This window comes from Jaculus jaculus, chromosome 19 (genome assembly GCF_020740685.1).
Source record: "Jaculus jaculus isolate mJacJac1 chromosome 19, mJacJac1.mat.Y.cur, whole genome shotgun sequence".
In the NCBI taxonomy this organism is placed as follows: Eukaryota; Metazoa; Chordata; class Mammalia; order Rodentia; family Dipodidae; genus Jaculus; species Jaculus jaculus.
The window spans coordinates 7723434-7750034 of record NC_059120.1 but is presented as its reverse complement, the minus strand read 5'-3'; the positions used below and the strand labels follow the sequence as shown (position 1 = coordinate 7750034).

The window sequence follows — 26601 nt, the reverse complement described above, 5'->3', positions numbered from 1 at the left end:
TTTTACCTCCTTCAACCTCAGATGCTTCCAAAGATGTACATTGGTAGCTTGCATACACGTTCTCAGAGGGCCTCGAGTCACCTTGAGCACTGATTTGTGAATAAGATACATTCTAGTAAGTAGGCAAATTCACAAAAATATAATTGGCAAAAAACTAGGATCCACAGTATCATGACATGCCACTACTAACAATCCCATAAGTGACTAGTTAAGTCACTTGTCTGAGGAGCAGCAGTACTAAAGCACCCGCTCAGACATCATGTCTTTGATGACATTTGTCATGGCTGTGCATGCAAGTGTGTTCCTCTTCTCCATTCCAGCAACCCTGCACCTTGCTTACCTTCCGCTCAGAGACTCAGGCTGCCCTGTGTTTAGACGTCATGGTCACTCATAACTGTTCGTCTTTTTTCAGTGGGCTGTAATCTCCAAGAGAACTCCCCCCTTCCCTCCCCCCAGCCATCCTTTCTACCAGAGAACAGACAAGATGCCTGTGACAGGGAGACACAGGGAACAGGAGGCAGATTCTGTACAACTTGCCAACCAGCCAGATAAGCACATGCAGAAGGGTGTCAGATGCTGGGTTCTGGGCTGGACAGAGGTGTGTGCAGTTGTGACTAATCCAGGCACAGATCCCAAGAACAAATGTTTGAAGGGAAAATCAAGCTCCATTACAACCTCACTTATGGCTCTGTTAACCCCTTCACCTAGGCTCCTTCTGTTTGAAAACTAGTACTGCTTGGCTGCACGTCTCAGTACTACTGAATAGTAACAACTTGGTTCTCTGGCTAACCCCCATAACTACAATGTAAGACCATACATAGCAAGCTATATTTAATTTTTCACTCCCCCAGACCTAGCACAAAGATAGGCAGTTGAATTGTGCATGGACGAAGATGTCTACAAAATAGTTGTTTTTTTGTTTTTAAAGCTAGGTGTGGTGACACACACCTTTAATCCCAGCACTTGGGAGGCAGAAGTAGGAGGATTGCGGTGAGTTTGAGGCCACCCTGAGACTACAGAGTGAATTCCAGGTCAGCCAGAGTTAGAGACCCTACCTGGAAAAACAAACAACAAAAAAATGTTTTTTGTTGTTTGTTTTTCCCCTGGAATTTAGCACTCTGTAGTCTCAGGGTGGCCTTGAATTTAAGGCAATCCTCCTACCTCTGCCTCCCAAGTGTTGGGATTAAAGGCATGCGCCACATGCCTGGCTATTATTATTATTTATTATTACTTGAGAGTGACAGGCAGAGAGAGAGAGAGAGGGAGGCAGACAGAGAGAGAGAGAGAGAGTGGGTGTGCCAGGGCCTCCAGCCACTGCAAATGAACTCCAGATGCATGCACCACCTTGTGCATCTGGCTTATGTGGGTCCTTGGGAATTGAGCCTCCTCAAACTGGGGTCCTTAGGCTTCACAGGCAAGTGCCTAACCACTAAGCAATCTCTCCAGCCCCAAAGATTTCTTTATTTATTTGAGAGCGAGCAAGCGAGCGAGCAAGAAAGAACAAGATAGAGAGAATGGGCACACCAGGGCCTCTAGACACTGCAAACAAACTCCAGACACATGCTCCACCTTGTGTATCTGACTGATATGGGTATTGGGGAATCAAACCTGGGTCTTTAGGCTTTGCAGGCAAGTGCGTTAACCACTAAGCCATCTCTCCAGCCCAAGACAAAGATTTAGAAAGGATTGCAACACAACTGGTATGGTAAAGTGTGATTTTTGGAAAAACCCAATTAAAGATCATATCAAGACAAGACAGAGGGGCTGGGATGATAGTTCAGCAGGTAAAGGCATTTGCTTGTAAAGCCTCCTAACCCAGGTTCAAATCCCCAATACCCACCTAAAGGTAGCTTCAAAAAGTGATGCATGTGTCTGGCATTTATTTGCAGTGGCAAGAGACCCTGTGCACACACATAAAAACAAATAAAAATATCTTTAAGACAAGACAAGCCAGGTGTGGTAGCACATACATGCCTTTAATCCCAGCACTTGGGAGGCAGAGGTAGGAGGATTGCCATCCTGAGGCTACACAGTGAATTCCAGGTCTGCCTGGGCTACAGCAAAGCCCGACCTCACAAAAACAACAAAGACGACAAGACAATGAAAGCTGAGGGGAGAGCGCTGGCTAGCACGCACAGCTGGTCCTAGCTTCACTCCTCAAGGACAGTGCAGACAGACTCACCGGAGGTCACCAGGTGAACGAGGCATCCTACCTTCATTCTGAGTATCCAATTTTCTCCAGAAATATGAACTCAAGGATGGCAGAAGCTTACCCTGGTCTCCGAGAATTATTCATGGCTACTTTAAATCAATCATAGCCATCATCCTTCCTTTGGCCAGTTGTCCATGTAGGAACAGACACAAGACATTGTTTTGCCTAGTGAGATGTTCAAGAAAATCTCTGGAGGACCCCGCAGAAAGCCTCGCATTGCCTTCCTGTTGGGAGATGAAGAGAACTCAGCACTCACTCTCTTACAGTCCTGCAAGAGACTTAGCACAAGAGGCAAACTGCAAACTCCTGACAGTTCTGCCTCTGCAAACCACCTGTCTTCAGGCCTTCTAGCAGAGATTCTGTTAGTTGGAACAGAAAAGAGCCCTGGTAAACACTGGTGTTCCAGAACAAGAGTATTCCACCAAAAATATGGAAGCGTCAAGGGTAGGAAAGGAACACAGGAGTCACATGATTTTGGCTTCAGCAGTAACAGTTAAGCATGGTAAGCATTTTTATCTTTATTTATTTATTTTTGGTTTTTCGAAGTAGGGTCTCACACTAGTCCAGGCTGACCTGGAATTCACTGTGTCGTCTCAGGGTGGCCTTGAACTGATGGCAATCCTCCTACCTCTGCCTCCCGAATGCTGGGATTAAAGGTGTGTGCCACCACGCCTGGTGGTAAGCATTTTTAAAATTTTTTATTTTATTTATTTATTTGAGAGCAACAGACAGACACAGAGAGAAAGAGGCAGATAGAGAGAATGAGCACGCCAGGGCCACCAGCCACTGCAAAAGAACTCCAGACGCGTGTGCCCCCTTGTGCATCTGGCTAATGTGGGTCCTGGGGAATTGAGCCTCGAACTGGCGTCCTTAGGCTTTACAGGCAGGCACTTTCACTGCTAAGCCATCTCTCCAGCACTATGGTAAGAATTTTTATTAGTTATTAATGTGCAAACCTTTTTTTTAATATGTAAGCTTTATTCTAAAACTTAACACATATAACCTCATTTAATCTTACAACAAATCTACAAAACTGCTATGACTAATAAAAGCAAAAGCCAAAAAAATAATACAGTAAAAAAGCAAAAGCCAGAATGCTGTGATGTGAACAGTAAGAAGGAAATGAAATGAAATGAAATGAAATGGGATGATAGTTTATGTATTTCAAATACCTCTCCTGATGGAAAAGACAGCATTGTTATAAGGCAGGGATACAGGAAATGGGCAACAGAAGAGGAGGACAATGTAGAGATGAGATCTGTAAAAACATACATAATTTCTTAGGGGATGTCACAGAAAAGAAAAAGGGTTCAGAGCAAGAATAGATGCATTGTATACCAGATATGGTGGCTCACAACTTTAATCCAGGACTTGGGAGACAGAGGTAGGAAAATTACCATGAGTTCAAGGCCACCCTGAGACTACATAGTGAATTCCAAGTCAGCCTGGGTTAGAGTGAAACCTACCTAAAAAAAAAAAAAAAAAAAAAGAGAGAGAGAGAGAGAAGGAAAGAGAGAGGGGGAAAGAGAAGGAGGAGAGGAGGAAGGAAGACTTAATAGGATGCTATTGTATATATGTAAGTAGGACAGATTAATGAGGGTGAAAAGGCCTAAGTGAGGTCAGGGCAAGAGATTGAGTAAAGAAAATGTGGAGGGAGGGCTAATCAAGATCTAAGAGGATATAAATAAATCATATGGAATCCTAATTTTTTGGACAATGGAATACTCAGAAGCCATAGATTGTTACTAGAAAATTTTCAGTGCCAGGGATGGGATACCTTCCAGTTGGGAAGTTGTTGGCCAGGGAGGCCTCTGATGCCTTCAAAACATTACAAGCCATTGCTGAGGTCCTTTGTTTCCCACCAGGAATAGACGGTAAGACCCTATTGCTGAAGACTCCACATACTTGAACTGCAAATTCACTGAGAAATCTTGCTGGAGCTGAGCTGAAAACTTCCTCCATGTAGACCAGCTGACAGAAAGCTGGAAAAAGCTATACTGCATGAAGTTCAATGGGAGACAGAGAAATCACCAGTGGAGATACTCAATAGTGGACACTGCAAGCCTTAAATTTGGCTGGCCAGGCCACATGAGCCAATAGGTGCAATAGTGGCACATCTGTTATGGGGGAAACCAACCACCCTTTAATTGGACTTGAGGCCCACTCCATGGAAGGGAATACATCCCTAATAATGAAAGACTACAACAGGGGTAGTCATGAGCCCTAGGGGTATAACATCTGCTGGTGTCTGGCTAAATGTATATACTACGCTCACCAAACTGTCCAGTATGCACTTCTCTTAATTTTCATACCCATATATTAATGCTACTCTCACCTTTGGTTAGAGAACCTTCTCTTTTCAGATGGCAGTGACCTTGGGATGACCCAGAAAGCATCATGGTAGACAGAGGAGTGCTCAGCACTGCAATATCTATATCTCACCTTCCAAGGCTCAGGGTCCATTGCGGAAGAGATGGCAGAAAGAAAGAGCCAAAGGAAGGGCAGGACTCCTAACAATATATTCCTCAAGACACAAAATGGCCTGGATATCCATGACCTCACAGTGCCTGACACTACCTACACAAGACCATCATAATAGGAGGAAAAGATCATGAAATCAAAATAAAAGAGAGACTGAGAGGAGAGGGGATATGATGGAGAGTGGAGTTGTGAAGGGTAATGTGGGAGAGGAGGGAATTACCATGATTTTTTTTGCCTGTAATTATGGACGTTATCAACAAAAATAAATTAAATTAAAACAGCAGCAGCAAAAAAAGCACTATAATAAGTTCAGGTGATTGGGACCATGATGCAGCAATGGAGACGGAGGAAGTGATCAATTTCTGTATACGCTTTAAAGATAAAATCAATAAAATTTTCCTGTTGAGTCAGATACGGAACATAAGAGAAGTCAATGACACCAAGAATTTTCATCTTTAGCAAACTCAGAAAATAACTGCTATTTATTCAACTAGAAAGAGAAGTACAAGTGTGCAGGTTAGGGAATTTTTACAGGAAATATTATGTTTTAAGATACATAAAGAGGGGTCTGAGGAGACCACTTAGCAGTTAAAGGCGCTGGCTTGCAAAGCCTGCTAGCCTGGGTTCAATTCTCTAGCCACCTATGCAAAAAGCCAGACAGGCATTTGTTTGCTGTGGCGTTAGACCCTGGTGAACTTACCTATACACATACACATATGGGCAAATAAACATTTTTTTAAAATACATGGGGGGGGGACTGGAGAGGTGGCTCAGTGGTTAAGACACTTGCCCGCAAAGCCAAATCTAACCTAGGTTCAACTCCCCAGGACCCAGGTAAGCCAGATGCACAAGGTGGTGCATGTGTCTGGAGTTCGTTGGCAGTGGCTGAAGGGTCTGACATGTCCGTTCTCTATCTTCCCCTGCCCCTGCTTATTTCTCTCTCTCAAATAAGTAAAAATTAAAAGGACCCCCAAAATACATAGAGGGGCTGTGTGTATAGCTCAGCGATACAGCGCTTATGTACCATGCACACCACACTGGGTTTTATACTTAGGGCTACATACACACATACAGTGAGGGGGGTATGATAATGTCTAGCAAGCAGGTATTTATAAAAGTAATTCAGACAGAAGACTAGAACTGGAAATAGAAGTGCTCTTTAAAATCATAGGATTAGGGGCTGGAGGGATGGTTTAGCGGTTAAGGCATTGGCCTGTAAAGTCAAAAGACCCTTGTTCAATTTCCCAGGACCCACGTTAGCCAGATGCACAAGGGGGTGCATGTGTCTGAAGTTTGTTTGCAATGTCTGAAGGCCCTGACCTGCCCATTTTCTCAATCTCTCTCTCTCTCACCCTCTTTCTGTGTCAAATAAATAAATAAATAAAAATATAAAATCACAGAATTAGCTTGGCTGGGTGGCACAGGCCTTTAATCCCAGCACTTGGGAGTTAAGAGGTAGGAGGATCGCCATAAGTTCAAGGCTGCCCTGAGACAATATAGTGAATTCCAGATCAGCCTGAGCTAGAGTGAAAACTTACCTTGGAAAAAAAAAAAAAAAAAAGATATATATATATATATATATATATATATATATATATGATTAAAGGAAAGTAACAGAATGAAGATTATTTAAAATGATTTCAAGGATGGAATGTGACAATTCACAGATGTTGCAGAAATAGTAACTATGACTAGACTCTCTTACCCTAGCAGAGGAATCTTAATTATTGCAAAGCATTATTATCCTTATTAAAAAAAAAAAAAAAAGCCTGGGACTCAGCTCAGCTTTGCTATAAGGCTATCTGATGGGCAGGGATTAAAGAGCTTCTTCTTTCACTTAACAGTGCGTAACATCTGGAACTGTGGCAACTATTAAGTAGTTACAAAGGAGCTAAGCCAACACACTAAACTAGAGAGGAGATGAAATGCTGAGCTACTAAACTGGCCTTAGGGCAGCTCTGAACTTGAATATTCTATATGTGAACCACTAAAAAGGCCTTTTACTACTTCTGGCCAAAATGTATGCAGTGAATACCACCATCTCCTTTGATAATAAGGTTTAGGTTACCAAAGAACAGAACCCAAAAAAGGGTTGGAGATGGAAAGATCGTCAGTGGTTAAGTTGCTGCCTGTAAAGCCTAATGACCCGAGTTTGATTCCCCAGTACCCACTTAAAGCCAGATGCACAAGGTGGCACATACAACTTATTGCAGTCATGTTCGCGTTGCTGGCAAAAATCACCTGACCAAGAGCAGCTTGTGGAAAAAAAGGGTTTATTTTGGCTTATAGACTCAAGAAGCTCCATGGTGGCAGGAAAAACAACAGCATAAGCAGAGGGTGGACACCACCTCCTTGCCAACATCGGGTGGACAAAAGCATCAGGTGGACAAGAGTGTGTGCCAAGCTCTGGCAAGGGGAAACTGGCTATAATAACCACAAGCCTCCCCCCTAAAATACACTACCTCCAAGAGGTGTTACTTCCCAAATCCCCATCAGCTGGGAACCTACCATTGAGAACACCTAAGTTTATGGGGGGAAACCTGAATCAAACCACCACACACCTGGAGTTTGTTTGCAGTGGCTAGAGGTCCTGTAGGCTCATTCTTTCTTTCTCTCTTTGCCAGGTTTTTAATCCCAGCACTTGGGAGGCTGAGGTAGGAGGACTGCTGCAAGTTCACGGCAGCCTGAGACTATACAGTGAATTCCAGGTCAGCCTGGGCTAGAGCAAGACCCTACCTCTCGAAACCACTCCCCACAAAATAGTCAAAATAACTAACAACGTCAATTACATGGAAAAGTCTAGTTGAACTGACTAATAGCTATATATTGGAGTGGAGAAAATAAAACAGAAGTTGAGAATGAGTGAAGTGACTCAAAGAGTAAAGAAAAGGAAGGTCTCAAAGAGATCCAAATGGAACACATGGTGAGCAAGTTAACCCAACAAGAGGTATTTGGGACAGAATGTTAAGATGTCAAGACTTCTAGTTTGAATAACCTAGACGAAGGCCAGATACAGGCTAGGGTTATGAGGCGGCAGAGAATAGGCGCGCCAGGGCCTCCAGCCACTGCAAACGAACTCCAGATGTGTGTGCCCCTTTGTGCATCTGGCTAACGTGGGTCCTGGGGAATCAAGCCTTGAACCGGGGTCCTTAGGCTTCACAGGCAAGCGCTTAACCGCTAAGCCATCTCTCCAGCCCCACCTAGCACAATTTTTATGGTATTGAACAAATGAATGAAACCTGCTACATGGCAGACATCATGTTAGAGAGTGCCTGTCCTTAAGACTGGACCATTTAAAGATTGCAATTATGGTCTTTTAATCATTAGTCATATTAAAGGACATAGTTAAGCAGCAAAGGCGTTTTGTGTGCTTGGAAACAGGTTCTCACTCTATAGCCCAGCAGGATTGTTGAAAGTTCCAATGAGACCCTGTCTCAAAATATATATAGTTAACTTTAGGCAGGCGTGGTGGCACATGTCTTTAATCCCAGCACTTGGGAAGCAGAGACAGGAGGATTGCCGTGAGTTCGAGGCCAGCCTTAATCAGGCTGGGCTAGAGTGAGACCCTACCTCAAAAAAACAATTAAAAAAAGTAAGTTTCAGATACTTTGTGTAAAAAGTTCTACTCCTTGTTCTTCCCAAGTACATGCCTTTTCAAACATTTTTTTTGGGGGGGGGTTCTTTATTTCATTTTGTTTAGTTAGTTGAGAGAGCAAGGCAGATAGAGAGAATGGGTGCACCAGGGCCTTAAGCCACTGCAAACTCCTCTTGTGCATCTAGCTTATGTGGATACTGGGGAATTAGACCTGGGTCCTTAAGCTTTGCAGGCAAGCGCCTTAACCACCACTAAGCCATCTCTCTAGTCCTCCCGCCCTCTTTTTTTGAGGTACGGTTTTACCCAAGCCCAGACTGACCTGGAATTCACTTTGCAGTCTCAGGCTGGCCTCGAACACAAAGCATTCCTCCTATCTCTGCCTCCCAGGCCCTGGGATTAAAGGTGCAGGCCACCACACCCAGCTCAACTTCATTTTTAAAAAGGCATTTGCTTGCCAAGCCAAAGGACCCCGGTTCAATACTCCAGGATCCTTGATGGCCAGCTGCACAATGGGGGGGCACATGTGTCTAGAGTCCATTTGCAGTGACTGGAGGCCCTGACCCACCCATTCTTTCTCTCTCCCCCTCCCTTTCTCTGTCAAATAAATAAATAAATAAAAATTAAAATAAATGAAACAAGACAAATGATTTGAAGCAACAAAACAGAACATAATCAGAAGGTAAATTCCCAAGAGATCACTGCTGTAAACAGACATGGAAACCTCAGCAGAGAAGACAATTCTACTAAAAGCAACTGTTAGCCCTAAGTGAGTCTTATATCTCATACCCACCCATCTTTAATTAATGAGTTCTCTGGAAAATATTTTGTCTTCCAATAGTTATCAAGAGTGGACTATAAAACACAATTTGGCCAGGCATGGTGGTTCACACCTTTAATCCCAGCACTTGGGAAACTGAGGTAGGAGGATCCCTGAGAGTTTGAGGCCACCCTGAGACCACATAGTGAATTCCAGGTCAGCCTGAGCTAGTGTAAGACCCTACCTCATTAAAAAAACAAAAGGCATGTGAACATAGATCTCACAGGTATCTAGCTTTACAAAGTAACTGGCTATCATTTCTCCACAATTCAGTTGATGTATATATATATATTTTAATCAAAACTACTTGAAGCTGGAGTGGTGGCACAGGGCTTTAGTTCCAGGACTCAGGAAACAGATAGGATCACAGTGAGTTCAGGGCCAATCTGGGACTACAGTCAGACCCTGACTAAGAAAAAACAATATAAGTAAATATGGGCTGGATGGCTTAGCGGTTAAGGCACTCGCCTGCAAAGCCAAATGATCCAGGTTCAATCCCCCAGGACCCACGTAAGCCAAATGCACATCGTGGCACACGCATCTGGAATTCGTTTGCAGTGGCTGGAGGCCTTGGCATGCCCTCTCTCTGAAATAAATACTAAAAATAAATAAATAACTAGCACTAGGAGGGCAGAGGTAGGAGGATTACTGTGAGTTTGAGGCCAGCCTGAGACTACATAGTGAATTACAGGTCAGCCTGGGCTAGAGTGATACCCTATCTCAAAAATATATATATACAAACAAGAAAAGAAAGAAAATGACAAGACAGGGCATATATGAACACTGTGTGGTTGAGAGGTAGGATTGCCCTGAGTTCAAGGCCACCCTGAAAATACTTAGTTTTTTTTTTTCTCGATTTTTATTAACATTTTCCATGATTATAAAAAATATCCCATGGTAATACCCTCCCTCCCCCCACTTTCCCTTTGAAATTCCATTCTCCATCATAACCCCTCCCCATCTCAATCAGTCTCTCTTTTATTTTGATGTCATGCTCTTTTCCTCCTCTTATGATGGTCTTGAGTAGGTAGTGTCAGGCACTATGAGGTCATGGATATCCAGGGCATTTTATGTCTGGAGGGAGAGGCTACATAGTTAATTCCAGGTCAGCCTGGATCAGAGTGAGAAAAACAAACTAACTAACTAACTAACTTGTAAAGGTTTGTTCCATTCCTGCCCCCAGTATTTACTCACTCAACAAACACCTAAACTGCTTGAAATCCCAACACTTGGGAAGAAGCAAGATCAGGAGTTCAAGGTAATCTTCAACTACAAAAGGAATTTGAAGCCAGGTGTGGTGGTACACACCTTTAATCCCAGCACTTGGGAGGCAGAGGTAGGAGACTACAGAGTGAATAGTGAATTCCAGGTCATCCTGGCATAGAGTTGAGACCCGAACTGAAAATTTTTTTTGTTGTTTGTTTTGTTTTTCAAGGCAGGGTCTCTGTCTGGCCCAGTCTGACAGAATTCACTATGTAGTCTCAGGGTAGCCTCAAACTCAACGCAATCCTACCTCTGCCTCCCCAGTACACAACTACTCCCCACTCTGTCTGAGGCCAACCTTTTTTATGTGTGGGGTGGGGAGTAGCGTGATAATGGCCCATTCCTTGGAAGGATGTTCCTGTAGCGTGGATACATTGGTGCTTGTTACTTTTAAACTCTATATAATGTATGCGTGTATATATAATACAATATGCATCTAACTTATATGTCTGTATAAAACTTCTTCCTTTTTTTTCAGTCAACTGTAGAGAGAAACTGGCAGAAGTGAAGAGATAGTAACAGACTAGGGTAGTGGGAGTGAAGAGAAATGAGAACATACACGGGCAACAAGGTCTTCCTGACCCAGACTACCCAACGACTCTCAATGAAGAGTCACTCTGTCCTTCAAGGAGTGCGTGCACTATCTGAAGGTATTTTCTGTTTATCACAACAGGTGACAGGTGGGAGAGGTGCGACTGGCATGTGCGGCTGGAAGCCAAAGTCAAGGCTGCATATACCGGGACGCATGGAGTGCAGTAAACCGAGCGATTATTAGTGGTCCAATGTGCCACTAGTACTGATGCGGGAAGTCCCAGTCTAGACTGACTTCACTGGTTCTCATTTGGAATACCCAAATTTGAAGTTAGGCATGGTGACTCAAGCCTTTCATTCCAGTACTCAGGAGTATTCAGGAGGCTGAAGTAGGATTGTCATAAATTCAAAACCAGTCCTGGCTACACAGCCTGGCTGGAGACCTTACCTAAAAAAATCACCACCAAAAAAAAAAAAAAAACTAGAGGGGAAGTCTTTATTTTCAGTTATTTGGAGAAAACCCCAACTATGGCATATATGAAATAAAACATGGGGCATGGTAAGTAATACTTGGGTAAATTACTAAGATTTAACTGGTACACGAGTCTAACTAATAAAATAAAATACTGACTAGTAAGTGCTATTTGCTGGACAGGCTTTCTCAAAACACATCTGAAAATTTTTAGCAACGCAAAGCAGGGACTGGAGAGATGGCTTAGTGGTTAAGGACCCACGTTCAATTTCCCAGAACCCACATAAGCCAGATGCACGAGGTGGTGCAAGCTGCTGGAGGCTTTGGCATGCCATTCTCTACCCCCACTCCTCCAAAAAAAAAGCAACACGGGTTTTACAGTTTTCTTACAAACTGCTATGATTAAGTCTGTAGTCTAATACATCCTACAATTTCCATAGAAATTCAGAGATCGTGGGCAAGATGGTGAAAGCTGCCCGGAAGAAAAGCGCACTAACTGGCTGGCCTTTGGTGTTGAGCAAGTGCAGTTCTTTCAGGGCGCCGACAGCGTACATTTCTCTCAAACCCTGCAACACTAACATTAAGAAAAGCATGCCTTACCCGGCGTGGTGGCGCACGCCTTTCACCCCAGCACTCGGGAGGCAGAGGTAGGAGGATAGCCGTGAGTTCGAGGCCACCCTGAGACAACATTGTGAATTCCAGGTCAGCCTGAGCTAGAGTGAGACCCTACCTCGAAAACCCAAAAAAATAAAAAAGGAAAGAAAGAGCGAGAAAAGCATGTCCTACGTCCATTTCGCCTCCCTCTTTGTTAACACTGATATACTGAAGTGTGAGCTGTGTGACCCGAGGACGGAGCACCGGGCGGAGGAGAGCAGCACCCCAAGGACCGCAAGCCTGGCTCCCACACCCCGCCCCTGGGGGGGGACAGGCGGGGTCCCCTCGCCGGGCGGCCTGGGGTTCTGCGAGCACTCAGGGTGCGCACGCCGGGCCGGGCCGCCCGACTCACCCCGGCCCGCGCCGCCGCGCAGCCAGGCCCGCACGCGGCTCCGCGAGGCCGACGTTTCCCGAGCGTCGCCGCGCAGCTCGCACACGGCTGCGTGGCGGTCACGCGCGTCCGGGTCAAGCCCTTCCCCACGGACACTCAAGACCCGCTCGGCCCGGGCCAGCTCCACGAGGCGGGGACGGGTAAGGAAATGACTTTCTTTCTCTCCTGCTCTGCCCGCAGCCCAAGCCCGCAGGCGCCGACCAGCAGGCGCGAAAGGAACAATACCCCGACCTCACCCCTTGACAACGCACGCGCGCACGAGCGCGGCGGACGGGAGGCGCCGAGACAAACCGCACTCTCGCGGGATCCCCGCCAGGTCTCGCGATACTGCCCCCCCCCCCCTCCTCCCCGGCGCCGGCAGCTTACTCGGTGGCCCGTTACCCTCGGAACCCTCGCGAGACTTCCCGGTGTCAGTCTCCGCCCCTTTACGGCACGATAGTCGCGCAAGAATGTGATAGAACCCCGACGGCCGCCATCTTCTTCCTTTCTTAGCGGTTAGCTGGGAGGAGGTCTCGGGGAAGAAGCGCTAGCGGTGACTGTAGCGTGGCCATGGCCGACTACTCGACGGTGCCTCCGCCTTCCTCTGGCTCGGCTGGTGGTGGTGGCGGCGGTGGCGGCGGCGGCGGAGTGAACGATGCTTTCAAAGACGCGCTGCAGAGAGCCCGGCAGGTAAGCGTGGAGCGCGCGGCCGCTTCCCCGCGAGCCCCCGGGCGTGTGTGTGCGCCGCCCGAGGAAGCCCTGCGTGAGTGTGTGCGTGAGCGTGTGAGTGTGCGTGAGCGAGTGCGTGAGGAGACGCGGCATCCCCGCGTGGGGCCCGGCAGGAGCGCCCACGCGCGCAGCTGCTCCGCCGTGGCCTGCGCGCGTGCGGGGACCGTGCGGCCGCAGGCGGGCTCCATCATGGGAGATGGCCGCGCGCGTGCGCTCCTTCCGCGCCACCGGCAGGGTCGTGGACAGAGCAGCCGCTCCCGGGAGGGAGTTGAGTGTCCGTCCTCCAGTTCTTCAGGCGTGTGTGTGTGTGTGTGTGTGTCTCTGTCTCCCCTCCAAAATGGCCTCGGGCCCATGATGCCCGGGGCTTGGCTTTGAACCGGGCCCTCCGATCGCAGACGTGAGCCGGCCCGACCCCTTTGTGTCACTTGGGCGGTGCGTGGTAGGGCCCCGCCGGCCTGCGTCCTCCTGAGGGCTGCTGTTCACGTGAAATACCCCTCGGTCTGCTTGCCACTCAGAAATGGAGGCTTGTGTGGAAGCTAACGTGAACTCTCTCTCGGACACGCTGTTGGAGTAAAGCAGGCATTCTAGTTTCCAGTGAATGGCAATTAGAAGTTTGGGCTGTCTTTTAGGAGTCTGCCCCGTTAACCTCTCCATGACTGAAGGATTACTAACCAAATAAATAGTCAAGCCGGGTGTGGTGGCGCACGCCTTTAATCCCAGTGTGCGGGAGGCTGAGGAAGGAAGATCACTGTGAGTTCCTGGTCAGCCAGGGCCGGAGTGAGACCCTACCTCGAAAATATCCAAGAAAATTAAAGTAAAATTTACCAGTTCTGTAGTAATGAATCACCACCCTTACCTTGCTAGTGTAGTTAGAAAAATGTCCATGGACTTAGTTATAACCCATAGTGTTAGGAGGGTAGTTAACAAAAGCTTACAACTTCGTAATACCGCTGTATTATTTCCCCACAAAACTTCTGAACATACACATTATAGCAGTTGAAAAATCATTTATGTCATTGACAAAAACTTACGAAAATATGTGATTTGTATTCTTGTGTGTGTGTGTGTGTGCTTTTTCTCTAAGAAGGTATGAGTTAGTCATGGACTCAAATGCAAATAAACAGATACCCAGGTTAATGCTTTGATTAAGAAGAGAATATGGACACCTGTCCACATGTACAAACAATCACATCATTTCTGTGAACTGGGTACTGTGCATATACCAGGAAGGATGCCTAACCTGTACCTTTCTCTTTCTTGCAAGGCAATGAAGAGTGAAAATTAGTACACTGCAGGAAAGAAATAGTCAAATATCAAAGTTTGAAGTTTATTTATATGACAGAGAGGGAGAGGAGAGAATGGGCTCGCCAGGGCCTCCAGCCACTGCAAACGAACTCCAGATGAGTGGGCCTGCTTGTGCATCTAGCTTACGTGGGTTCTGGGGAATCGAACCTGGGTCCTTTGGCTTTGCAGGCAAGTGTCTTAGCCGCTAAGCCATCCCTCTAGCCCAAGTTCTTTTTCGTTAAAAGAACTCAATAAAGTCAGTCAGAACATAGTATTGAGTGGGAAATGAGATGAGAAAAGATATAGCTAGATTTGAATACTAACAAGCCTTGGGTAGGTAACAAGCCTTCATTGTTGATGGCAGTTGACTACATCAGGGCCTTGCCCCATAGTAGATATTTTGTATTCATTAACAGGTATCTGAAACGACTTCAGTAGTAATGTTTTCAGTATAAAATACATTATATATTACAGCCTAAGGATGAACGTAAACCCTTGGTTTTGACACTGCATCTTCCACTTGCTGGGATTACAGGCTTCACCAAGCCGGGTGCCAGGCACATTTTTCATGAATAGAATGCAACTATCTTTGATGGAGCTGAATAAAAATCTGTTTAATTTGCCGTGCTGTGGACTTTGCTTTAGAATTACATTAAATGTAATGTGCTGATCTGATCATAATTAGCAGTCTTCTGAGGTTGTAGTACATATTAGGCATATATTTTGTTAATTCATTGATTTTTTACAGCCATTTTACTAGGTAGATATAGAAAGTATATTCGTATTGTGCACCTCTGGTAATTGAGGTTCAGAATGCTTAAGAAAATTTGCCAAGGACACAGTTCTAGAAAGCAGTAGAATTAGATTTTACAGCACTACCCTAAAAACTAAAAGAAACATAGGTTGACTGAAGATGAGGAAATAAATAGACATTTTTTGGCACCTAGGTATTTGTCTTTTGAGAGTCACCTAATGAAAAAATATAAAATCAAGAGCTGGGCATGGTGGCACACATGCCTTTATTCCCAGCACTTGGGAGGCAGAGGTAGGAGGATCACCCGCACCCGCTGTGAGTTCAAGGCCATCCTGAGACTACATAGTAAATTCCAGATCAGCCTAGGCTAGAGCGAGACCTTAACCTTGCAAAAACAATTTATATATATATATTTTTTTTTCCAAAATATTCTGTAGTGGTAGTGCATGCCTTTGCCAGTACTTGGGAAGCAGAGGTAGGACGATTGCCATGAGTTTGAGGCCACCCTGAGACTCCATAGTGAATTCCAGGTTAGCCTTAATTAGAGTGAGACCCTAACTTGAAAACCCAAAAAATAAAATACATAAAATCAAGCGGGACATGGGGGAACAGGCCAGCCTGGGCTAGAGTGAGACCCTACCTTAAGCCTATATATATATATATATATATATATATATATATGAATGAATGATGAACAATTGCTAATTAACCTTTTATATTTCCTTTTTTTTTTTTTTAAAATATTTATTTATTTATTTGAGAGCGACAGACACAGAGAGAAAGACAGATAGAGGGAGAGAGAGAGAATGGGCGCGCCAGGGCTTCCAGCCTCTGCAAACGAACTCCAGACGCGGTGCGCCCCCTTGTGCATCTGGCTAACGTGGGACCTGGGGAACCGAGCCTCGAACCGGGGTCCTTAGGCTTCATAGGCAAGCGCTTAACCGCTAAGCCTTCTCTCCAGCCCCTTTATATTTCCTTTTAAATTCACCCAGCTTCCAAATTTTTAAAAATATATACATTTTATTTATTTGAGAGAGAGAAGAGGAGGCACATAGGGCATGCCAGGGCTTCTAGACACCACAAATGAACTCCAACCACATGTGCCACCTTGTGCATCTGACTGTAGGTACTGGAGAATTGAACCTGGCCTCTTAGGCTTCACAGGCAAGTGGCTTAACCATTAAGTAATCTTTCCAGCCCTCCAAAAAAAATATATTTTTCTGAGGTAAGGTTTCCCTGTAGCACAAGGCTAGCCTCAAACTCAGTGCAATCCTTCTACCTCTGCCTCCCTAAAGCCACGTACCACTGACCACTGCATGTGTGCGCAGCTCAAGTGACACTTTTAAAATATTGGGCCGGAGAAATTGGTCTAGTGTTACACATTTGCTTGCAAAGCCTAAGGACTTGGGTTCCGGGCCCATTCTATCTGTGCCCTCAAATTTTTTTGTTTTGTTTTTTGAGGTAGGGTTTCACTCTAGCTCAGGCTGACCTGGAATTTACTAGTCCCAGGGTTGTCTTGAACTCATGATAATCTAACTCCCTCTGCCTCCCGGAATGTGCACCACCCACCACGCCCAGCTGCTGCTGCTGCTTTTCTTTTTAATTTATAGGTGGTGGTGGTGGTGGAGGCACGCCTTTATTCCTAGCACTCAGGAGGCAGAGGGAGGAGGATCACTATGAGTTAGTTCAGCCTGGGTCAGAGTGATACCCTGCCTTGAAAAACCAAAAAAAGTGTCATTTGCATGTCTATTAGGAAGTAAATGAGGGAACTTAGTATTGATAGTATGTAAAAGTTGATGTTAGTTTTCTTTTTAAGATTGCAGCAAAGATTGGGGGTGATGCTGGTACCTCCTTGAACTCAAATGACTATGGTTATGGGGGACAGAAAAGACCTTTAGAAGATGGAGGTAAGTTCTGACTAGAAATTTAACTTTTACAGCATTTGCTTTAAGTGATGTTCAGAGTTGTTCAGAGTTATTTGCTGAAATGCTACTTTTATAAGGTTTTATATTAGTCTCTTGCCAGATAAGGTAGGTAAAACTTGAGTCAGCAGAAAGTCCTGTTTTTAAACATTCTTTTTTATTTGATAAATTTTATTTTTTTATTTGTAAGCAGAGAGAGATAAAAGAGAGAGAGAGAGAATGGACACACCAAGGCCTCTAGTCTCTGCAAACGAACTTCAGACACATGTGCCCCTTGTGCATCTGCCTTATGTGGATCCTGGAAAATTGAACCTGGCTCCTTGGCTTCACAGGCAAATGCCTTAACCACTAAGCCATCTCTGTGGCCCAAAAGTTTTGTCTTAAAAGCAAGCAGTTTAAACTGCTAAGCCATCTTTCTGGCCCGTTTTAGGATTGTGCCATATTTGAGTTTGAACAGACTTGTTTTAATACTGAAATAAGTTTAGGAAACACTACTGGTTTTTCTCATACGTGAATGAATCTATGTGCTCTACTATATTTCAGATTTATTTTTAAGATTAAGGTTTGTTTTGTTGCAGGTTGTCTCATTTTTATGTTTATTATTTTGTATTTAAGGTTTTAATCTAAAATGTGGATTTATAGTGCTCTGTTTTTTTTTCTTTGTTTTTACTTATTTGGGGGGGGAATGGGCACGCACGGGCCTTCGGCCAATGCATATGAACTCCAGATGCATACATCACCTTGTGCATCTGGCTTATGTGGGTTCTGGGGAATTGAACCTGGGTCCCTTGGCTTTGCAGGCATGTGCCTTAACCACTAAGCCATCTCTTCAGCCCTGATCTTTTTTTTTTTTTTTAAACAGGAAGATCCTCATAGAACATATAGAATGTACTTGTATCCTTGACCACGACTACTTGGTTTCCTTTTATATGTATCTTCATATTTATAGTGAGGTTTTTAATATACAAAAAAAAACATGAGCTAATGATGCTTCAGATGTCATATGTAATGTATTCTTTTTATTTTATATGTAGATGGCTCTTGGACAAATCCGAGCAGTACAACACACTGGGAGGGAATGCCCTCTCCTTTTAAAGGCAGGAGTTTTTATTTATTACCTGTGTTAGTATGTAAACGTGAAATAAACCAGTGCATTCTTAAATGGACACAACTCTGGATTGTGTGTCTGAATTTTTGCTGCACAAAAGTCTGTTCAATCATTTCACTTTGAAAGGGGGGGATAAAGCGCTTCTAGCTATCCTTGTTTGTTCTGAGGTAGTCATCTGGGTAACAAAATGGACTTACTGAGGTCGGCGTGTTGCTCTCAGGTTTTCGCTGAAGTTTTATATGGTGAAATGTTTTGTTTGGGAATAATTAAGTAGTTTACATTGAGACTGCCTTGTAATGTACCACCTCCCCTTTTTTGGTATGTCTGTGGTCACTGTCAGATACGCTTAACCTTTTGATGTCAGATTTTTAGATTTTTGATACTACTTTTCCAACCTTTGCTTTACAATGGAAGCATCATTAGCTTTTAGCATGTGATATCTTGTCTTTAATGAACCTAAATACTTTGCCTTAGATCATTCTGAAATGTTTAACATGAACTAAAGTTGTGTGCTGTGATTTTGATAAAACCAAAAAGGTTTGTTGATGTCTTCATAGTTTGAACATGAAGAGAATGAAAGAATAGTTTTCTCTTTAGACTATTGGGTCTAGGTTGAGTTCTGGGAAGTTTTGGTTCAAATGATTAAAAATTCATATTGGTATTCTTGCTTACGGAAGGGGAGCTTTGAACTTTACTGGCAAAAAAAAAAAATTAAATGGCACTTAATTTTGCAGATCAACCAGATGCTAAGAAAGTTGCTCCTCAAAATGACTGTAAGTATCTTGAGCTGAGTTTGTTTTTGTTTTGTTTTGTTTTGAGAGATAGAATGGGCATGTTAGGGCCTCTAGCCATTGTAAATTTAACTCTAGAAGCATGTGCCACCTTGTGCATCTGGCTTACGTGGGTCTTGGGGAATCAAAACTGGGTCCTTTGGCTTTGCAGGCAAATACCTTAACCATTAAATCATCTGCCCAACCCAAACTAAGGTTTTTGATTCCGTTTTGGAAATTAGTTGATGTTCTAGGATGTCTAGCCTGAATTTCCTTGTGAAAACATGCTTTTTAAAACACACACACACACACACACACACACACATATAATTTATTTATTTAAGAGAGAAGGCAGTAGAGAGAGAGAGAAAAAATGGGCATGCCAGGGCCTCCAGCCCTGCAAATGAACTCCAGATGCATGTGCCCCCTTGTACATCTGAATTAAATGGGTTCTGGAGAATCAAACTGGGATCCTTTGGCTTCTCAGGCAAATACCTTAACTGCTAAGACATTTCTCCAACCCTTTTTTTCTTTTTAAATAATATTTCTCAACCAGGCGTGTTGTGTGCCCAGCAGATAGTGAATTCCTGGTTCACCTGGGCTAGGAGTCCCTACCTCAGTTTTTTTTTTTTTTTTTTTTGGTTTTTCGAGGTAGGGTCTTGCTGTAGCCCAGGCTGACCTAGAATTTACTATATAGTCTCAGAGTGACCTTGAACTCATGGCAATCCCTCTAACTGCCTCCCTAGTGCTGGGATTAAAGGCATGCGCCACCTCACACAGCTTAGTGACAGTTACTTTTTATATTACTTAATGTGTGTGTGTGAGGTGGTAGGGCCTCTTGCCATTGTAAAAGAATGCCATATGCATGTGTCTTTTGTTTTGTTTTCATCTGGTTTATGTAGGTGGCTTGGGAATAATTGAACTCAAGCCTGAAGGTGTTGTAAGCAAGTGCCTTTCACTGCAGAGACATCTTCCCAGTGCTAGCTACTCTATGCGCTGTATCTCATGCAGAAAACATTACTGTTGCATGCCGTTGCTACTAGCATATTTGCCCCTTGACTTTTTTTTAATACTACTGCCAGTGCTGATTTCAGAGTCTGCTTAAAATGTATGTGATGTGATTGTGCTGTTAAGCAAACTGTGAATTTTTTTTTTTTTTTTGGTAGCTTTTGGATCTCAGTTGCCACCAATGCATCAGCAGCAAAGGTATTGTCAAAACTACTTTTTAAAAATGTTTATTTATTTGAGGGAGAGAAAGAGAGAGAGAGGGAATGGGTGCACCAGGGCTTCCAGCCACTGCATACAAATTAACTCGAGATGCATGCGCCACCTTGTGCACCTGGCTTACGTGGGTACTGGGGAATGAGATTAAGGTCCTTTGTTTTTGCTGGCGAGCTCCTTAACTGCTAAGGCTTGTCTCCAGCCCAAAACTTTTCTTTTTAAGTACTTTGCAATTGAGCTGGGTGTATAACCAACCATGTGATTGTGGAGTATGGTATACGCATGTCTGCATGTGTTCTTGTACATGTGGATTATTTTCCTCCTGCCAAGATGACATAATGATTATTTTCTGTGCGCGGGGGTCAATTTGTATTTTGAAAGGTGGAGAATTTGTCACATTTTAAAGAAACTAAGGCAAAAACTTTCATGTATGCACAAACTACTTTTTTTGAAGTTTCTGTTACTTCTTAGCAGATCTGTAATGACAGAAGAATACAAAGTCCCAGATGGAATGGTTGGATTTAGTAAGTAACTGGATTATTTAAAGTTTTTAAAACTCAATCCATGCATATTTAAAAGAAACCTTTGGCAAATAATTTTTTTTTTGTTTCTTTACCTAGTAATTGGCAGAGGCGGAGAGCAGATCTCACGCATACAACAGGAGTCTGGCTGCAAGATACAGATAGCTCCTGGTAATGATAGTGTCTTGGTAGCTTCTTTTCTTGTGTTTTTTTTTTTTTTTAAATTTGAATCTTTTCTTGACTTCAATTTTTTTTTTTTTTTTTTACTTAATTGTAGATAGTGGTGGCCTTCCAGAAAGGTCTTGTATGTTAACGGGAACTCCTGAATCTGTCCAGTAAGTATGAAAATCTTAAATCCACTGAGACTGATAGTGGGAAGGCTCTGAACTTTTTTCTTTAATTCTATACCATTGTCTTCCAAATGCCTGTGCTCCCTTATGCATCTGGCTAACATGGGTCCTGGGGAATGGAGCCTTGAACTGGGGTCCTTAGGCTTCACAGGCAAGCTCTTAACCTCTAAGCCATCTCTACAGTCCCCCCCCCCTTTTTTGAGGCAAAGATGGAAGGTTTTATGGGGGGGGGCATGAGCAGCCAGGACTGACTCTAGCGGAGTAGTCCATTTGGGATTACAGATTGTGGGCTTTAATGGAGCTCTTCACTTGGGGAAGGTGAGAAAGGGGGAGGTAAAAGAAAGGTTTCTTGGGCTGGAGAGATGGCTTAGCAGTTAAGTGCTTGCCTGTGAAGCCTAAGGACCCCGGTTCGAGGCTCCGTTCCCCAGGTCCCACGTTAGCCAGATGCACAAGGGGGCACACGCGTCTGGAGTTCGTTTGCAGAGGCTGGAGGCCCTGGCGCGCCCATTCTCTCTCTCTCCCTCCCTCTATCTGTCTTTCTCTCTGTGTCTGTCGTTCTCAAATAAATAAATAAATAAATAAAGGTTTCTTTAGGGGAGATCTAAGATAGCCAGGGTGTGACACCAGACCAGTAACGAGGTGACCTGGGAGATGGGGGGGGGGGACCTAGACCTGGGGCCATTATTTGGCAAGGAAGCAATAATGGATGGCTAGGTGGTTCCTTGAAGAATGTGGATGATACACTTCCTGGTATGTCTTTGGTGACTCAATTTGGGGAAGCCCATCTTGACCTAACATTCCAGCCTTTTGTTAATGACAGGGGACCTTGGTTTTTCTTCTGTAGTGTCTTCATGCTGACCATAGGGGGTGACGAGCTCTTACAGGGGAGGCTGGATAATGTGGTCCGTGGGTGTCCCTTCTGGGCAGGTGATGAGAAGATGGTTACTCCATGGCTAAAGGCTGGTAGATAGAGGAGGGACAGGTCAGTAAATTTGGTTGAATTTTTGGTGAATTAGTTCACCTGATTTTGGATGCACCTTAGAAGGCAAGGAGCCAGAGCAAGTAGCAAGAATAGTCTAGATACAGCATTCCTCAGTCACAAAAAGGCAGACCCCTCCTTTGCCTGCTGTCAAGAGGTCGAGGGCTCAGTGGTTCTATAGCACGACTGAGGCCAGAAAAGTAAGTTGCTCTCAGTGGATCCCCAAATTGTAGTACTTAGTTCTGTAGATAGCCTTCATAGGAGACTAAGCTGTGGCTCAGGCCTCCTGTGGCAGCTGTAGAGGCTGCCAGGCTTACTCCTACCATCACAGGCAAGTAGACAGCTGTTTTGAAATGATGAGCCTGCTTAGGAAGAAGGACTGCCTGCTCTCCCTCTGTGTACGTGGTGAGGTGAGGAACCAAAGTGACTGGGGTGCAGGGTCTGAGTGTGTTCTCGAAGAGATGAAAGTATGCAGCATGGAGTCACACCAGAAATAAATTCCCTTAGGTAAGATGTGGTTTGTCACAATAGTTATTCCTGAGAGCTCCCAACCAGCACTGAGAGATGTCCTTATGTCAGCATTCAAGGTGGTTCGGAAGAGAGAGTGGGCTGGGAATCTTGGAGAGAGGACCCCAGAAGCAGTGTGTGTCTGAAGCAGAGGTGACACTAAACCGGGACTACAGGAAAGAGGGTCGCTCAAGGGAAGTGCCCAGGAAGCAGGCAGTGTGATTGGTAAGATTGAGTTGATTGAGGAGGGCAAAAGAAGAATTACAGATGGACATCCGGGGGTGGTGGAGAAGGTTAGGTCACGCAGATCTGCCTGGAGCTTGCCGTGAGCCTATTTGATGTCCATAACTGTCAAAAACTGGCCTTTTGGGCAGACACCTGTTACAGAGGTGAGGGAGATGGGCTCTATGCACCCCATGAGAAGACAGAAGGGAGAATAAAGAAGCTTGTTACTCTTGTCAAAATATCAGGCATAAAGGGAGGATGAGTATTTAGAGGCGAGAGATAAAGGGTTTAGGGCAAGAGAGAAGAGCAGAGGGTTATTTGGGGAGAGTAGGAACACAAGAGAGTTTGAGAGCACCCATTGGGGTGTTTTTTTCTTTCTTTATTTAAGAGTGACAGACAGAGAAAGAGGCAGAGGGGGGAGAGAGAGGGTACACCAGGGCTTCCAGCCACTGCAAATGTACTCCAGATGCGTGCGCCCCCTTGTGCATCTGGCTAACGTGGGTGTTGGGGAATCATGCCTTGAACCGGGTCCTTAGGCTTCATAGGCAAGTGCTTCACCGCTAAGCCATCTCCCCAGCCCTGAAAACAATATTTTTACTGATTATTTTTATCAGTAACTTCAAGTCAGTTGATTTCATCTAGAAATTGTATGCCAGGAAGAAAACCAAAACAGTATCAAAACTTAACATCTGTGTTTGAAAACAACTTTGGTTAGTCTGTATACCAATGTAAGTACCAGCTATCCTCACACTGGAAGCAGAACAGCAATTCAAGATTATTTTTTTAGGGCAGGAAACATGTTTTAAGTATCACTATCTCTTTAAGCAATGAACATACGATACCAGAAATGAGACAATTAAGTGAAACCTTGACTGAGACTGGTTATACATAGCTCAAGCATGAAACTTGGCTGGGCATGGTGGTGCACGCCTTTAATCCCAGCATTCAGGAGGCAGAGGTAGAAGGATTGCTGTGAGTTTGAGGCCACCCTGAAACTCCATAGGGAGTTCCAGGTCAGCCTGGGCTTGAGTGAGACCCTACCTCAAAAAACAAAAAAACAAACAAACAAAAAAAGAATGAAACTTGGTTATTGTTGAGTTACATTAGAGGCAATATGACAGACAAAGTAATTTTTTTGTTCATTTTTCATTTATTTACTTGAGAGCGACAGACAGTGAGAAAGGCAGATAGAGAGAGAGAGAATGGGCGCGCCAGGGCCTCCAGCCACTGCAGACGAACTCCAGATGCATGCGCCCCCTTGTGCATCTGACTAACATGGGTCCTGGGGAATCGAGCCTCGAACTAGGGTCCTTAGGCTTCACAGGCAAACTCTTAACTGCTAAGCCATCTCTCCTGCCCACAAAGTAATTTCTTAAATAAGTACTTTTTACCATTGAACAATTTTAAGGCTCAACTAAACAATTATTTATAGTTATTTATGACTACTACATGAGGCTTAGACAAACTATATTAACATTGTTTGTATACAGTGGATTTTATAAGACTTAGATTATAACATCTAATATTCATCTAGCAAAACCAGCATGAACAAGACAAGAACCATCTTACAATTACAGAATTTTAGCCAGGCATGTTGATACCTGTTTATTGATAGCAAACATCATAGACTTTGTATAAAACAAATCTATAGTATTCTGATAACTAGAAAAATCTGGTATTAACCAAAAGTAAAGTTTGCATATTTAAGACACATGAGGCTTCAGAGAGCAAACTGATCAAAAGAGTTAGCTGCTGACAGAATTTTAAATTTGTAGGAATTTTTTGGTTTTTCAAGGTAGGGTCTCACTCTAGCTCAGGCTGACCTGGAATTCACTGTGGAGTCTCAGGGAGGTCTCGAAGTCACAGTGATCCTCCTACAATACATACATTTTGAGAAGATTTAGCACTTTTAAAAGCTAAATATGATGTCCATTAATCTCTAAATCAGTTTTTGAAATTACTTTAGTTATATACATACGCAAAGAATAGAGGAGCTGGGTTAAACTTTCATGATCTGGTAAGACAGGAGGCAGTCTCGTGGAAAGAGGGCGCGGCCCAGAGCCGCTTGTTACTGCAGCTTCCAATGTCTGCCCGACGGCGGCTTCGTAAACGAGCACCAGCTCTGTAATTCTGCCTGTAGTACTGTGGTAAAATTGTTCAGTAATGACATAAATTTAACATACTGAGACGGATTATTGGAGGAATTGAGAAATTACTTCTTAAATCACAGCATAACTTTGCTTAGAATTTTGCTTATGGTTCACCATGAAATAGTTATTTTTCGGGGTTTTAGGAATGATAACCTTAGGAGGGAATATATATTAATGAGTGAATTTTAAAGTTTTATCATAACTACCAACAAAAAGTTTTTGGTTTTTGGAGGTAGAGTCTCACTGTAACCCAGGCTGACCTGGAATTCACTGTGGAGTCTCAGGCGGCCCTCGAGCTCAAGGCAGTCTTCCTACCTCTGCCTCCCAAAGGCTGGGATCAAAGGCGTGCGCCACCACGCCTGGCTCCCAACAAAAACTTTTATATTAGCCGGGCGTGGTGGCGCACGCCTTTAATCCCAGCACTCGGGAGGCAGAGGTAGGAGGATCGCCGTGAGTTCGAGGCCACCCTAAGACTACATAGTGAATTCCAGGTCAGCCTGAGCTAGAGTGAGACCCTACCTTGGAAAACAAACAACAAAAAAAAAAACTTTTATATTGTTACCATGACACTCATAATATGACCTTTTTATTCCCTCAAAAGGTCTTTTGAAAGAACTTTTTTTATAGGCCAGTGGTGGCGCACGCCTTTGATCCCAGCCCTTGGGAGGCAGAGGTAGGAGGACTGCCTTGAGTTTGAGGCTGCCCTGAGACTCCACAGTGAATTCCAGGTCAGCCTGGGCCAGAGTGAGACCCTTCATTGAAAAACCAGAAAAGAACTTTTTTAAAGAAAGAGTAGATCAGGTTTGACATTTAGTATCAAATTTAAACTTAAATCTTGAGGCTGCTGTCTGTTAGTTCCATAGAAGCATAGAAAGATAAGTAAATGAAAACAGTTACACAATTTCTAATAAGAAGTCCCCATAGCGAGTTGGCATTCATTCATCATCATGCTGGGGCCAGGATCCCGAGATTCCCTGTGCTTGCAGTTCCCTGGCTCTGCAAGGCAGGGAAGCTAAGAAAGAGCCTTTCCTCCTAAATTCCAGGGAGAGTTTTGATCTTCGCTCATGTTTATAATAATGACTGCTTTCCCATACTGCCATTTTACAGCTCTTTAAGATTAGGAGATCCCTTGGGCTGGAGAGATGGCTTAGCGGTTAAGCGCTTGCCTGTGAAGCCTAAGGACCCCAGTTCGAGGCTCGGTTCCCCAGGTCCCACGTTAGCCAGATGCACAAGGGGTCGCACACATCTGGAGTTCGTTTGCAGAGGCTGGAAGCCCTGGCGCACCCATTCTCTCTCTCTCTCCCTCTGTCTTTCTCTCTGTGTCTGTTGCTCTCAAATAAATAAATAAATAAAAAGAGTAGGAGATCCCAAAAAAAATTTAAATGAAAAGAGCTGGGCATGGTGGGGCACACCTCAAATCCCAGCACTCGGGAGGCAGAGGTAGGAGGATCACAGTGAGTTTGAGGCCTTCCTGAGACTACATAGTGAATTCCAGGTCAGCCTGGGCTAGAGTGAGACCCTACCTTGAAAGAAAGAAGAGTAGGAGAATCTTGCGGGTTTTTTTTTTTTTGTTTGTTTGTTTGTTTGTTTGTTTGTTTGTTTTGGTCTATGATCTTAATTACTTTTAGTGTTCTTTCTGGGGGGCACACTTAACAGTAAGAATTGGCTATCCCACCTAGTATAGTG

General features: G+C 44.2%; 2 protein-coding genes across 10 annotated transcripts in view; one reads left to right on the top strand and one right to left on the bottom strand.

Annotated features, from left to right (window-relative positions):
• Dnajb4 (DnaJ heat shock protein family (Hsp40) member B4) overlaps positions 1–12904 on the bottom strand; it is a 45135-nt gene extending 32231 nt beyond the window's left edge. The window contains exon 1 of the mRNA XM_045138717.1: positions 12783–12904. The gene's annotated coding sequence lies outside the window, so the exon portion shown is untranslated. The remainder of the gene's footprint in view (positions 1–12782) is intronic.
• Positions 12868–26601, top strand: part of Fubp1 (far upstream element binding protein 1) — a 41349-nt gene continuing 27615 nt past the window's right edge. For 4 of the 9 annotated variants that reach the window (XM_045138715.1, XM_045138714.1, XM_045138713.1 and 1 more), the window contains exons 1-7: positions 12868–13085; positions 16979–17069; positions 18927–18965; positions 20129–20168; positions 20658–20707; positions 20804–20875; positions 20982–21039. In XM_045138715.1, coding sequence (XP_044994650.1) covers positions 12966–13085; positions 16979–17069; positions 18927–18965; positions 20129–20168; positions 20658–20707; positions 20804–20875; positions 20982–21039 — 470 coding nt within the window. In that variant the 5' untranslated portion in view covers positions 12868–12965. Of the gene's footprint in view, positions 13086–16978; positions 17070–18926; positions 18966–20128; positions 20169–20654; positions 20708–20803; positions 20876–20981; positions 21040–26601 lie in introns of all 9 variants that reach the window. The other 5 variants (XM_045138712.1, XM_004653639.2, XM_004653640.2 and 2 more) reach the window with 2 other exon arrangements.